At 40.2% G+C, this 12,444-nt stretch overlaps 1 protein-coding gene across 2 annotated transcripts in view; it reads left to right on the top strand.

The window, feature by feature from the left end:
* The window catches only part of Washc4 (WASH complex subunit 4), a 51,170-nt gene extending 39,020 nt beyond the window's left edge, over positions 1–12,150 (top strand). For both annotated transcript variants that reach the window (XM_051206252.1, XM_051206251.1), the window contains exons 27-33: positions 1,635–1,701; positions 2,516–2,602; positions 3,821–3,968; positions 6,178–6,274; positions 6,810–7,006; positions 7,594–7,693; positions 10,050–12,150. In XM_051206252.1, the coding sequence (XP_051062209.1) occupies positions 1,635–1,701; positions 2,516–2,602; positions 3,821–3,968; positions 6,178–6,274; positions 6,810–7,006; positions 7,594–7,693; positions 10,050–10,117 (764 nt within the window). In that variant the 3' untranslated portion in view covers positions 10,118–12,150. The remainder of the gene's footprint in view (positions 1–1,634; positions 1,702–2,515; positions 2,603–3,820; positions 3,969–6,177; positions 6,275–6,809; positions 7,007–7,593; positions 7,694–10,049) is intronic.
* Positions 12,151–12,444: the final 294 nt, after the last annotated feature.

Here is a 12,444-nt window from a genome sequence, read left to right as displayed (position 1 = left end):
TATGGAACTTGAGTTCCAGGGGGTCTGACACCCTCACACCAGTGCACATAAAATAAAGTAAATTTTATATTTAAAAAAAAAAAAAACTCCAGAGACACAACACACTCTAACATATATAATTTAAAAAAAAATGCATGTTACATATCTATTAGACATGCCTCAACGATTGGAGTAGGCCTTAACATAGCTCCTCATCCTTACTGTGTAGTATTAATATCATAACTGTAATGCTTATGAAATATTAACTGTTACCTTTTTATTTTGCCTGTTCTTTTTCTCCCAAATAATTTCAATTCTGTTACATATTGAATTCCTGTTGTGACACAGGACATGTAGCTCTAGGGATGGGATAGTGAAGAAGGCAGATGTCATACTCAATGGATCCTTATCCTAGTTGAGAAGAAAGGCAAACAAAAAGACGGGTTATCCATTAATAAACTCTGGGTAAAGTGTAGAGGGCTGGGAGTCCTGTGCAGTGATATTTAGGAAGACTTCCAGGGAAGTGAAATTTGAACAGGGACCTAAATAATGGGACAGAATAAACTCGGTGTGTATCTGGGGAAAGAGTATCAGACAGCAATGGGAAGTGTAAGAACGGTGAGTCTCCAGGCATTTTTGAGGAATAGTCTGGAATAGGGCTGAAATAGCGAATGAAGAGCTGAGTAGCAAGGCACGCAGGGGACAGCGGTTGTGGGCAGGGTCATTGCAGGGCTGTGTGGACACGCGGAAATGGGTGCCGTTCTGAGATGGAACTATTATCATTGTTAGAAGGACAATGAGTTGCCAGTTGAGTTGATTGGATAGAGGGCACTGTGGGTGCTGAGGGTGGTAATGGGTGGTAATGGGTTAAGTCAGCCATCAACCGTGACATGGTGTAGGCAAGAGGCTTTGGTGGAATAGGGGATAGCCTGTTTTGAACCTCTTGTTTCCTCCATGCCCATTGCTCCTGGAGTTTGCCCCTGGTCCTCACTGATTAGACAGAAATGCTACCCCTGAGCCCTATCTTCAGTCAGAGTCTGGCTGTTTTCACAGTAGAGCCAGTATAATTTATCCACTGATTGGGTGTGAGAAGTGAAAGGAGGAAGGAGCCAAGGGATGGTGTCAGGGCATTTGCTCCAAGCAACTACATGATGCAATTGCCAGTTTCTGAAAGAGGAAATACAGTCGGGGATAAAGATAATTAATGGTGCTTGGGTGTAATTAAAATTTTAAATTTGTCTTTGTATTGGTACTTGATAAAAGTCTAGAAATGGGAGGAGTCCAAGCTAGAAAGACAAATTTGGGAGACACCAAGTAAAGATTTCCCGACACCACTTCAGAGGGAGTGTGTGAGAGTGTGTGGTAAATTATAATGTAATTTTAAAATGTTTGATCATTTTAATGACTAATTCATGATTTTTATCAACTCAATTACATTTATCTTAAATTATTAGTTTGTGTATATCTAAATCTAATCTTTAAAAGCATAACTGCAACAGTTTTTCTTTTGTAGAACAGAAATTAAAATTAGAATGTAGCAGAATATTTTGGTATTTAGAGTGGAGACTTCTTAGTTGACTGCTTTATGTAACTTGTCCTGATTGTGAGAATTGCTCATATAATGATGTGCTTTTTTTTGTGTGTGATTTTTGAAGGTAATGCTATGGGCTATATAAGAATGATAAGATCTGGTGGTCTTCATTGTAGCAGCAATGCCATTAGGTATGGATTCAAACATGATTTCTGCCTTGTTTGTGAACTTTTATCTTTCTTTCATAATACTGTAAACAAAGGTATTTGTCCTTGTTAAGTACATTTTGAGGCTGTGGACTTTTTGTTACTGCCCAGCCCTCTGCCCCCTTGATAAGTAAACTTGTTTTCTTCCTAATGAAGAAAACATTAACCCTAACCCTGAGGATTCTTCCTCTTTTATATGTTAAGATTATATTAGGGACTAGAGAAATGGCACAGTATTTACTCCTCCAGAGTACTTGGGTCCATTTCCAGTACCCATATGGCTGCAAACAACTGGCTGTAATTCCAGTCCAGGGAATCCAACACCCTCTTTCAGCCTCCACAGGTGTGGTGCACAGACACACAGACAGGCACATAAAATAGAAATACATAAATCTGTTAAAAAAGAAAATTTTTTTCAAAACAGGGTTTCTCTGTGTAGCTTTTGAGCATTTCCTGGCACTCACTCTATAGGCTGGCCTCGAACTCATGGAGATCCACCTACCTCTGCCTCCCAAGTGCTGGGATTAAAGGTGTGCACCACCACTGCCCAGCTAAAAATTTAAAAAAAAAAAAAAAAAACTATATTTTAAAAAAATTTCTCTAAAATGTAGTGAATTCATTTTTATCAGCATAACTAATGAATGCAAAGATGGCATGATTTTGAATATCAAAATGTGATCACATATAAGACTTGATTTGGAACTAAAGTAATAAACAGTTTTTCCTAGTATTTTTCATGTATGTGTTGGTTGCATGTATTTTACTTGCCCCATGAATTCCTTCTCACATTGTCATGTAGATTTGTGCCAGATCTTGAAGACATCGTGAGTTTTGAAGAGCTAGTAAAGGAAGAAGGGCTTGCAGAAGAAACGCTCCGAGCAGCCAGGTAAGCTGGGGGTGGGGTGGGGGTGGGTGTGAAGATGTGCTTCTAGCAGACACCGCCAGGGCCGTGTTTGCAGTCCCTGAGCTAAGTAATTTTAACTTTAATCTCTACGATGTTAAAAAAATGATAAGCATTCGATTGAAACCATATTTCTTGTTTTTAAATTTGGTTCTTTTTCCAAGCAAACCCTGTGCAGTGTAATTGTGATTGCCATACAGGGGCAACAGGGAGCATCTCCCAGTGAGCCTGGGCCTGGCAGGGAACCACAGGGTCCGCTGTGGTCTGCTGCGAAGCTGTGGTGTTGAGTAGCTCGGGGTACTCAGTACAGCTCAACTTCGTTTTCCACTTATCCGGTGCCAGTGTGTTAGGGAGCCTGTCACAGGATGAAGAGCATCTTGTGTTGCCCATGTGCATCTCAGAGAACCTTCCACTGGTGAGGGTAGAGAATAGTAGTGGTTATACTTAATCCCCAGCCATGGCAGCTACTGGTTCTGAAGATTGTAGGAGAAGTTCAGCTCCTCAAAGAGGACCAGATGGAGGGTAAACATGCTGGAACCATTGATGAGGGGGTTTAATGCAGCAGGATATATTTATGTGAACATGGGTTCTCAAGAAATAGAGACCCAGCCAACAAGATCACTTGCTGCCAAGCTTGATGACCTGGTTTTAAGTCTCAGAACCCGCATGATAAAAGGAGGAAACCAGCTCCTGCAAGTTGTTCTCTGATCTTTACATGCTTATGACTCGCACACACACATGCATGCACACCTGTACACACACTCTCGCACTAATGCTTTTAAAAAAATGGATGGTGAGTGGCTAAGCAAGTAAGAGCACCTGTCACTTAGCCTAACAACCTTCAGAGCTCACTTGGTGAAAAGAAACTGACTCCCACAGGTTATTTTCTGACTTGCACACAAGTGTGTGCACATGTGCATGGCACATGCAGTCATACACATGCATGCATGGACACAATCAATAGATGCAAAAGGAAAAGAAGAGCTACAAGCTACTCTTTTAAGCCTGAGGATGCTATATTCTATTTTAGGGATTAAATTTATTAAGTAATACTGATTAGTTTCTGCTCATTCTGAAATCCAAAGGCATTTTATGCTCTTTCATGATTTGGAATGGAATTACTTAGCCCAGTGAGAGGCCTGGATTCCTAAAGAGCCACACCATTGAAAAGGAACCAAGGAATGTGTTGTTTTGTTTTTGTAGGCATTTGGACTCAGTCCTCAGTGATCATACTCGAAATTCTGCTGAAGGCACAGAATATTTCAAAATGCTTGTAGATGTTTTTGCTCCAGAATTTCGAAGGCCAAAGAATATACACCTCCGAAATTTCTATATCATTGTCCCTCCTCTCGTGAGTATTTGAAAAATTAGAAGTGAGTTTTTAATAGGTATAAATACAGATTCAGTTTCCATAAAGCATGAAGTGTGTTCATACCCCTGGCTATCAATGGAATTATGACAGGGATTGTGATGAAAGCTTGGACTTGGAGCCGAAGGTTCATAGCCGACAGGTTCTTATTAATGGCAAGAGAAAGGCTGGTGTTGTCAGTGAGTGTTCGTCCTTACATGTATGCCATAGGATCTTTACATATAATTTTGCCATATAATCATTTTAACTGCCTCCCATAGATTAATTTATTATAATGTCAGTTTTGTTTAACATATCTTTTTGGGATTACTTCTCTTTTCAGGGGTGGATACTGGCATCTGTAATAAAGTTGTAGTGCTTTCTCCTAAAATATTTGCTTTCTTTGCTACTTCCATAGTTGCTATCTAAAACCAGCTCAAATTATCATAGATTAAATAAAAAAAATATTGCAATGAAGAAATGGGTTTAGAAAGGTATAGATTAACAATAAATGTGTTCCAATTTTTTAGTAGGTATCTTTAAAATCTGAACGTCTACAGGCAAGTGATTGGTTTTTATTACATCTGATTTGTTTGGTTCAAGAGTAGTTTCTTTAGTTTGGGGTGTGGCTTACTCCATGGATTGCTTTTGTAGCACGAGCCTCTGGGTTCTACCCCCAGCACTGTGTGTTCTGGATGTGGTAGTCCATTCTTGTAATCCCTGCTTTGGGGAGGTAGGTAGAAATAGGAAGATGCAGAGTTCAAAGCTATCCCTGGCTAGCTTGAACACTATTCGACATTCGACGGTGTTTCAAGACAAACAGTAAAAGCCCCTGGAGACATGGGTCAGTGGGTATGAGCTGGCTCCTTTTCCAGAGACCCCAGGTTTGAGTCCCAGAACCACCTACATGCCTACTCAGAGCAGTCTGTATCTACACCCCTGATCTCCATGGGCTCTGAAAATGCATGATATATATATATATATATGTATATGTATATGTATATGTATATGTATATGTATATGTATATGTATATGTATATGTATATGTATATATAAATATCAGGCAAACATGCATACACATAAAAACAAAGTAAAATAAACACACCCGTCCCCCTTTCCCTGAATCACTACGCAGCATTCCCTGTTAGAGATTGCCTGTTAGCCACCATGGAGCGCCTGTCCCCTCACATCTTCTAGTTTATCCATCTGTTGCTTACTGTTTTATAACGCTGGTGTGGCAAAGGCGCTCTTATACATCTGATGAGTGGCAAGGTTAAAGATGGTGGGGTTTTGGGGGGGGGTTGTTTTGTTTTTGTTCGAGATAGGATTTCTCTGTAGCTTTGGAGCCTATCCTGGCACTCGCTCTATAGACCAGGCTGGCCTTGAACTCACAGAGATCTGCCTGCCTCTGCCTCCCGAGTGCTGGGATTAAAGGCGTGCACCACCAACACCCAGCTTAAAGATGTGTGTTATTTGGTAATAACTGTACTAACTTGAATTCCCCATGTTTCTTTAATCTGGAGAACATTTTATTTATGCATGGTAGGCAGCTATGAAACCATTGGTGAGTTTGGGAAGAGTCTCGATTTTTTTTTTTTTTTTTAAATTGAGTTATATAATAGACTAAGTGTAGTACACAGACATAGTACTATTTGTGTGTGTGTGTGTGTGTGTGTGTGTGTGTGTGTGTGTGTGTGTATTTTACAGTCGAGTTCAGGGGGAGAAGATAAATAGAAATGAGCTGCCAAAAAATATTTAAATGGAAGTCATAAAGACTTCACAAATGGATTATGATTGTCAGATATTTTGTACTTAGTGAGAGCCTGAGCTGTGAAGGCCAAAGGAAGGATTGCTTTGTTAAAATTCCTTATATTGTGAGGTAAAGTGAACCGTTTTCTGCTTCCTGTGTTCCCTTATGTTTGACTTTTATGTGGTCACCTGTTTGACCTTGGGTCCGATTCTTTCAAGAGGTCAATGTTCTCACTGTAAACTGTGCACAGTAACTTCCAGTGAGCACTGGGCTGGGGTAAGTATCGATGGAGGGAATTCTCCTGTTCAGAGGACGGCAGAAAAGGCCCCAGCAAGAGGCAGTTTACCCAAGGCAGTGTTCAGGGGCAGAGAAGAAATTCTGTTTGTAATTCTTGGAATGTCTGTTATAGCAAATTCAGGTTTTATTAGCTCAATTGTTTTTCTGTATCTTATCTCCTTTTAGACTCTCAACTTTGTAGAACATTCTATAAGCTGCAAAGAGAAATTGAATAAAAAAAATAAAATAGGAGCTGCATTTACTGATGATGGTTTTGCCATGGGTAAGCTTAATAGAACTATTTCCCCATCAATTTTGTGACTCCCTTAAAGTGGGTCTCAGAACAATTGCTTGAAAATAGGCTTGTTTATTCCTTACAGCAGGCTATTTTCTCTAAGCAGTGCCTGCTGTTAGCGCCTGCTTTTCCCGTCATCTCTGTTGTCATTTAATGCCATCGGCATACAAGTACTGTGTTTGCCCTTCCGTTTATTATGGTTCTCACATTTTACGTTTGGTTTCACCAGTGCCTTCGGAGCTTTCTCACTTCTCTTCTGTCTTTGGAAGTTTGTCTTGTGAACATGTTTCTTGATGACATCCACGATTGTGTTTCATTTGTTTGTTTGTTTGTTTTTATGCCCCCCCCAAACTGAGGAACTTAGAAGAGATTCTGGTTAACTGTATCATTCTGGCTGTGAAATGTGATTTGAAAGTGTTGATTCAAGTGGCTAGCTTAGTGCTTGGAGCAGTGGATACAGGAGAAAGACAGAAGAACTTTTGTACTCACTGAAATTTAAATTTTGTTTTGTTAATGGCTGTAGGTGTGGCTTATACCTTAAAGCTGTTGGATCAATACCAGGAGTTTGATTCACTTCATTGGTTCCAGTCTGTTAGAGAAAAATACATAAAGGAGATAAGAGCCGTTGCTAAGCAACAGAATGTGCAGTCAAGTAGTCAGGATGAAAAACTGCTACAGACCATGAGCCTCACGCAGAAGCGATTGGAGGTCTATCTACAGGTAACAGCCCTGGAATCCAGGTCTCCGACTGGTCTTGATGTGCCTTACACTTGATTATCTGAAGCCATATGAGAGTATAGCAGTAGGAAGAATGCATGTTAGAATTCATAGTTGGAAGCCATTTGGCCATTAAAAAATTTGGGCTGGGCAACATGGCTCAGTGGATAAAGTGTTTGTCCTGCAAGCCTGAGGACTGGAGTTCAGAGCCCCAGAACCCAGGGAAAAACTGGGAAGGCATAGTTGCCTCAGTCTTAGCACTTAGAAGACAGATTTAGGAAGTTCCTCCAGCAAGCTGGCTGGCTAGTCTACCCAGAGTCAGTGAGCCCCAGGTGTGAGTGACAGATCATGGCTTACTATATAAAATCATGATTTTATAAGGGCACTTGACTTCAACCCCTATACATACACACACACACTCATGCATACATGCCTGGATACCCAACCACACATGTGAACAGGCTCGGACACACCACACACACATGCACAAGAATGGCCAGGGTACTTAGAACTCTTTTAGAGACATTAAAATACTACTTTGTTGTTTTGCTATAACTATTTCCCTTTTTATTTCAAATTTTCTCATGTAGGAATTTGAACTGCTTTATTTCTCACTGAGCAGTGCAAGGATTTTCTTCAGAGCAGACAAGACTGCAGCTGAAGAGAGCCAGGAAAAGAAGGAGAAGGAAGGTTAGTGAGCGGCACAGTTGTGCAGAGACCAGTAAGTCTTGGCGGCAGACACTGGCATTCTGTTTTCTTGTCAGGCGTCTTTTGGAAAATAATAAATCTTCACTAACAGCCATGTGGTCACAGTGAGGTGGAAGGCAGGGTTACTTTATTAGCTAAGTCCATGCTGTAGTTCATTTAACAGGGATACATTCTACAGGCTGCTTCCTTTTTCTTACTGCTCAAGCTTGTATCAAGAAGGAAGGATTCCGTGCAGCTGGAAACAGCTGTGCTGCATAGAAGACTGAGGTGACGGTGGTGGTGAGGGAGGGGTGACATCCTGGGATGTGGAGTGGCGTGGTAAACAGGGAAGGCTGTGCCTGTTTCCGTTTGGGCCACTACAGAAGGCCTTGTGCCCGTTCTAGTGTGTAGGGTGATGGAGGCTTACACACTTAGTGTGCAAGACCTTGCTTGGTGCTTCTCACTGAAGGTCTTTGTTGAGGAAATTATGAAACGTAGTATAGTAACTAGGCGTCATTTAAAATTTTATGGTTTTTTTTTTTTCTTTTCTAGTTTTTCTTACCATGTTTTCATAAACTGAGATTTAGACTATTTTCATGCAGTAAGGTGGTTTTGTTGTTTGTGCAGTGAGCGGAGGCTGTTCCTTTGGGTAGACTTATGTGAACCAGTTTATTGTTGTCAATGTTGCGTATGTTAAAGGGTTCTTATCAGTGCTAGGTGTTAGAAAGCATATCTAGGTATTTTTTTAATCTATCAGGTATTTTTAAAATCTGAACTACCAAGCATGTACTGAAAATGACTCCAGATGCTTAGTCTGTGTAAAGTGACGACTTGTCCATCTGCTGTTTGGGTTCGTGTTCAAGACAACATAAGTGGCCAGATGCATCTGAAAGAGTGTGAGCTGGGATCACCTAATTGTGCAGAAACAATTGTTGCTTTGGTTTTGCTGAGGCATTTCATTGTGCAGCTGGCTGAGCAGACTGCAAGTGGCTTGTGTACTTGCTCTAAGGCCTGAGCCTGAAGACAGCCACAGCCAGCCTAGCCTTCAGGCTGTGTCTCCTTCAGGCACTGTTGGGTGTTGTCTGGTCATGTGACTCACAGGCCTGCTCAGTCTTCTCATTATGACTATCTTGAGCTGCAGGAGGCTTAGTGATGAGAGCTGCTTAGTATGCCACCTGCTGGCATATAGCATGCGCTAATGTACATTTTGCACAAAGTGTCGATAATTTGTTGGCACAAATAATTAAAGTTGGCACATACCTGTAATCTTAGCACTTGAGAGGCAGAGGCCAGCTGGTCTACAGAGAGTTCCAGGACAGCCAGGGCTACACAGAGAAACCATCTTGAGAAACCCAAATACATACATACATACATGCATGCATACATACATACATACATACATAGCTGGGACAATGGCTCATGACTATAATCTTAATATTTGGGAGGCTGAAGCAGAAAGGGCTACCATGGGCTACATAAACTCTACACCAGTCTGGCCTGCAAAGTCTCAAAAGATAAAATAAGGGTCTGGAAGATTGTTCAGTAGAGAAAACACTTAGAGAACCTGAGTTCGAATCTCCAGCATACATGTAAAAACCAGTGTCTGCAAACCCAGCTCACCCCTGGAGGCTCACTGGCCAGCCAGTCTAGCCAAGCAGAAAGCTCTGGGTCCTATTCTAGAGACCCTGTGTCACAGATGAGGGCCTGAAGAGATGTCTCCACAGTTAAAAGCACTGGGGCTCTTTGAGATGATCTGGGTTTGAGTTCACTTATGAGGACCCACATGGCAGTTCATAGCCACCTATAACTCCAATTCTAGGGGATCTGATTCCTTCTTCTAACCTCCTTGCGCACCACACATACATGTAGGCAAAATGCCCATACACACACACACACACACACACACACACACACACACACACACACAAAACTTTTAAATTAAAAAAAAAATTATTAAATGAGGAAAATGATAGCGGTAGATACCCAAAAGCCCATCATCTGGTTTCCTTGTGTGAGTGTATGTACACGTGCACATACATGTGTGTGCACTACATCCATACCACACACACAAACTAGGTAAAATAAGTACTCTTCACTGATGGCAAGTTGCTCATCTGTACTGCTCTGACACACACATGTAGCTGTGTTCTCATCAGTAATGGCAGTGTATCACAATGCTGGTCCTTGTCCGGGTTAGCTGGACAGAGAGAGAGTTATTAACATTTAAATGAAGTAATGCAATTTGTGATGTTAGAGAAATACTTCATGGATGAAACTTTATAAATAGATATTTAGTAGTATAGGTATTTGTTTAAAAACTGACAAATATTTCCATTGATATTTGTATTCTTGCTTTTAGAGGAAACTAAAACAAGCAATGGAGATGTACCTGAGGGCACTGTGTCTGCAGATCCTGTTGTGAAATGACAGTATGAAATCATCAGAATTGTCATGATACTTTCCCAGTGACATGGATGATACAGACTGCTTGATAAATTGTCATTTCCGAGGTCACATCATGGAAAATTCTGTATGGCAGTACTCTGGGGTTAAGCCCATTTTATTTCTAATGCTCTAGTTTTCAAGGGCTGAGAAGCAGATATTAAAATTGGATCTTTCTCTGGAGTGTAGGCTGAAGATGCTCCTGTGAAACTCTCTGTCATAAAGCTCTATGGAAGGGAAAGGCCAGATCTCCTTTGCCTCCCATTTCCTGTATTCTGTGTCTGTAATTTGGGTGTGTCTTTAGTCCATGTTCATCTCAAATCATGGGAAAGTCAGTGCATATACTGAGCACAGCCAGTACATGCTCGATTTAAAAAAGTCGAGCACGAAATTCATGAAGCATCTGTTTCAAAGACTGAGTATGTATTGATGCTAGAGGTGAGGCAGGGTGGCCATCTGTGCAGTGTGGCTAACTGGTGATCCTTCCTGTGATGGTCAGTTCCGTGTGACTCACATGAGCTGCTGATGTCTTTGATGAGACATTTTATAATAGTTTACATTGCTTTGGGAACATTTATCCTCCAACAGTTGCTTTAAATTTAAGATTTACTTAATCTTCAAAGAAAACTCAGATTAAGCCATAGACTCCCACTTGAAGCTTCACTAAGTCTGAAAGCACTCTGTGATACTGGGGAAAAAAAGAAGGAATTGTCCTACATCCAAACTCAGGTTCTTCATTACATTAAATTGAAATTTTGGTGGCAGTGTAGACAGATTTTTACTTTAAATCCAGTATAATCTAAGACGTGATTAAATAATAACTGCACCATGGCAGGCTTTCAGCAATTTACCACTGTGAGAATGAAACTAGTAAGTCACTTCCTGATTTTAAAAGAATGATTGTGAATAAATTTAGTTCCCAACAAGCTACTAGCTTTATTTTTGTAAAGTTATGCTAGTTAATGGTTAAATGGATTAATCATGGCCTTTTTGAACGTATAATAAGATGATGCCTTTGGGATGAAAAGGACGGTTTAAAACTTTAAATGTAATGCAGACATTTTTTGGAAATACTTGTTTTTCTATTGCATTTGCCTGCTTAACCATTTCTTTGGATAAACCTTGCAAACACTCCTAACACTTAGAATTCTGACACTGTTCCTTAGTTCCAGCTTTTGGAATGGAGATATAGGGCTGTGCCTGGACTTACTGGTTAGGCTTGGGAACTTTCCCAGACCATGCTAAATAAATACTATGACTGTTAAAGCAGAAGAAACAGAATAGATTAGAAATGTTTTTTTATTATGTAAACATGGCTTAGAGAATTATGAACAAAGGATGGATTAAAGGCATTTAATGTTTGTAATTGATACTAACTGTAGAGATGGCCCTAAAGCATGCTGCATAATTAATAATTTATATTTTCATTATTATAAATGTTTATATTAATGATACTGGATTTGATTATATCAGATTAGTCACCATTTTATAGTACCAGGATTTTCTTTTTTTAAAAAATGTTCATTGTTCGTTACTCCTACACATTAGAGTTCACATACCGACCCCCTGGACACTTAAAATTGGGAAGAAAATGACAGATAATGTTTTACCTTTAGTTAGAAGTAATGTCACTACAGTCTGGATAAATTATAGTAAGTTTGTGTATTTAAATAAAAATCTTTGAGGAGATTTAAATGGTATTAAACTGCAGAGCACAGGGCTTCAGTGTATTCATGTTTGAGTTAACGTGTCCTTTGGATGATGCTTTTCCTTGCTAACAATATTTTTTCACGCATACTGTGATTTAAATATTAACCTGAGTGTTTTATTGTAAATTCACAGAAAACTTAATGATGTTCCAATTCTCAGGAATTAAGAGCTAACCATAACATTGTCAGTTCTAATTAGATTTTGTAAAAGACAGCAAGTTTGTTATCTCACTTGAGGGGGTCTCCTTTTCCTCAGCTCTAATAGAATACATTATGTGTAATAAAACATTAATAAATATAATTTCAGAATTGTCCTTCCCTTGAGTGTTTATGGCCAGAATTGAATGTCTTCAGCAGTAGGTGTTGTTAATGTGGTTTTGGTGGTGTGTGGAGCTGAGGGTTGACCTAGGCAAGCAGAATGCTGAGTGGTATTCCATCCTAGGACCTTTCTTAGGTTCCCTTCCTAAAATACATGCAGAGTCTCTCTGCCTCTCCCCCTCTCCCTCCCTATTTTCCTCTTCTCTCCCCTTCCCCCTCCCTCTCTTTCTCCCTCCCTCACTTTCCTCTCTATGGTTTGGGATTGCATGTCTGTGTCCAGGTCAG

This window comes from Phodopus roborovskii, unplaced genomic scaffold (genome assembly GCF_943737965.1).
Source record: "Phodopus roborovskii unplaced genomic scaffold, PHOROB, whole genome shotgun sequence".
In the NCBI taxonomy this organism is placed as follows: domain Eukaryota; kingdom Metazoa; phylum Chordata; class Mammalia; order Rodentia; family Cricetidae; genus Phodopus; species Phodopus roborovskii.
The sequence above is the reverse complement of the archived record's forward strand: the minus strand, read 5'-3'. Positions and strand labels throughout refer to the sequence as shown.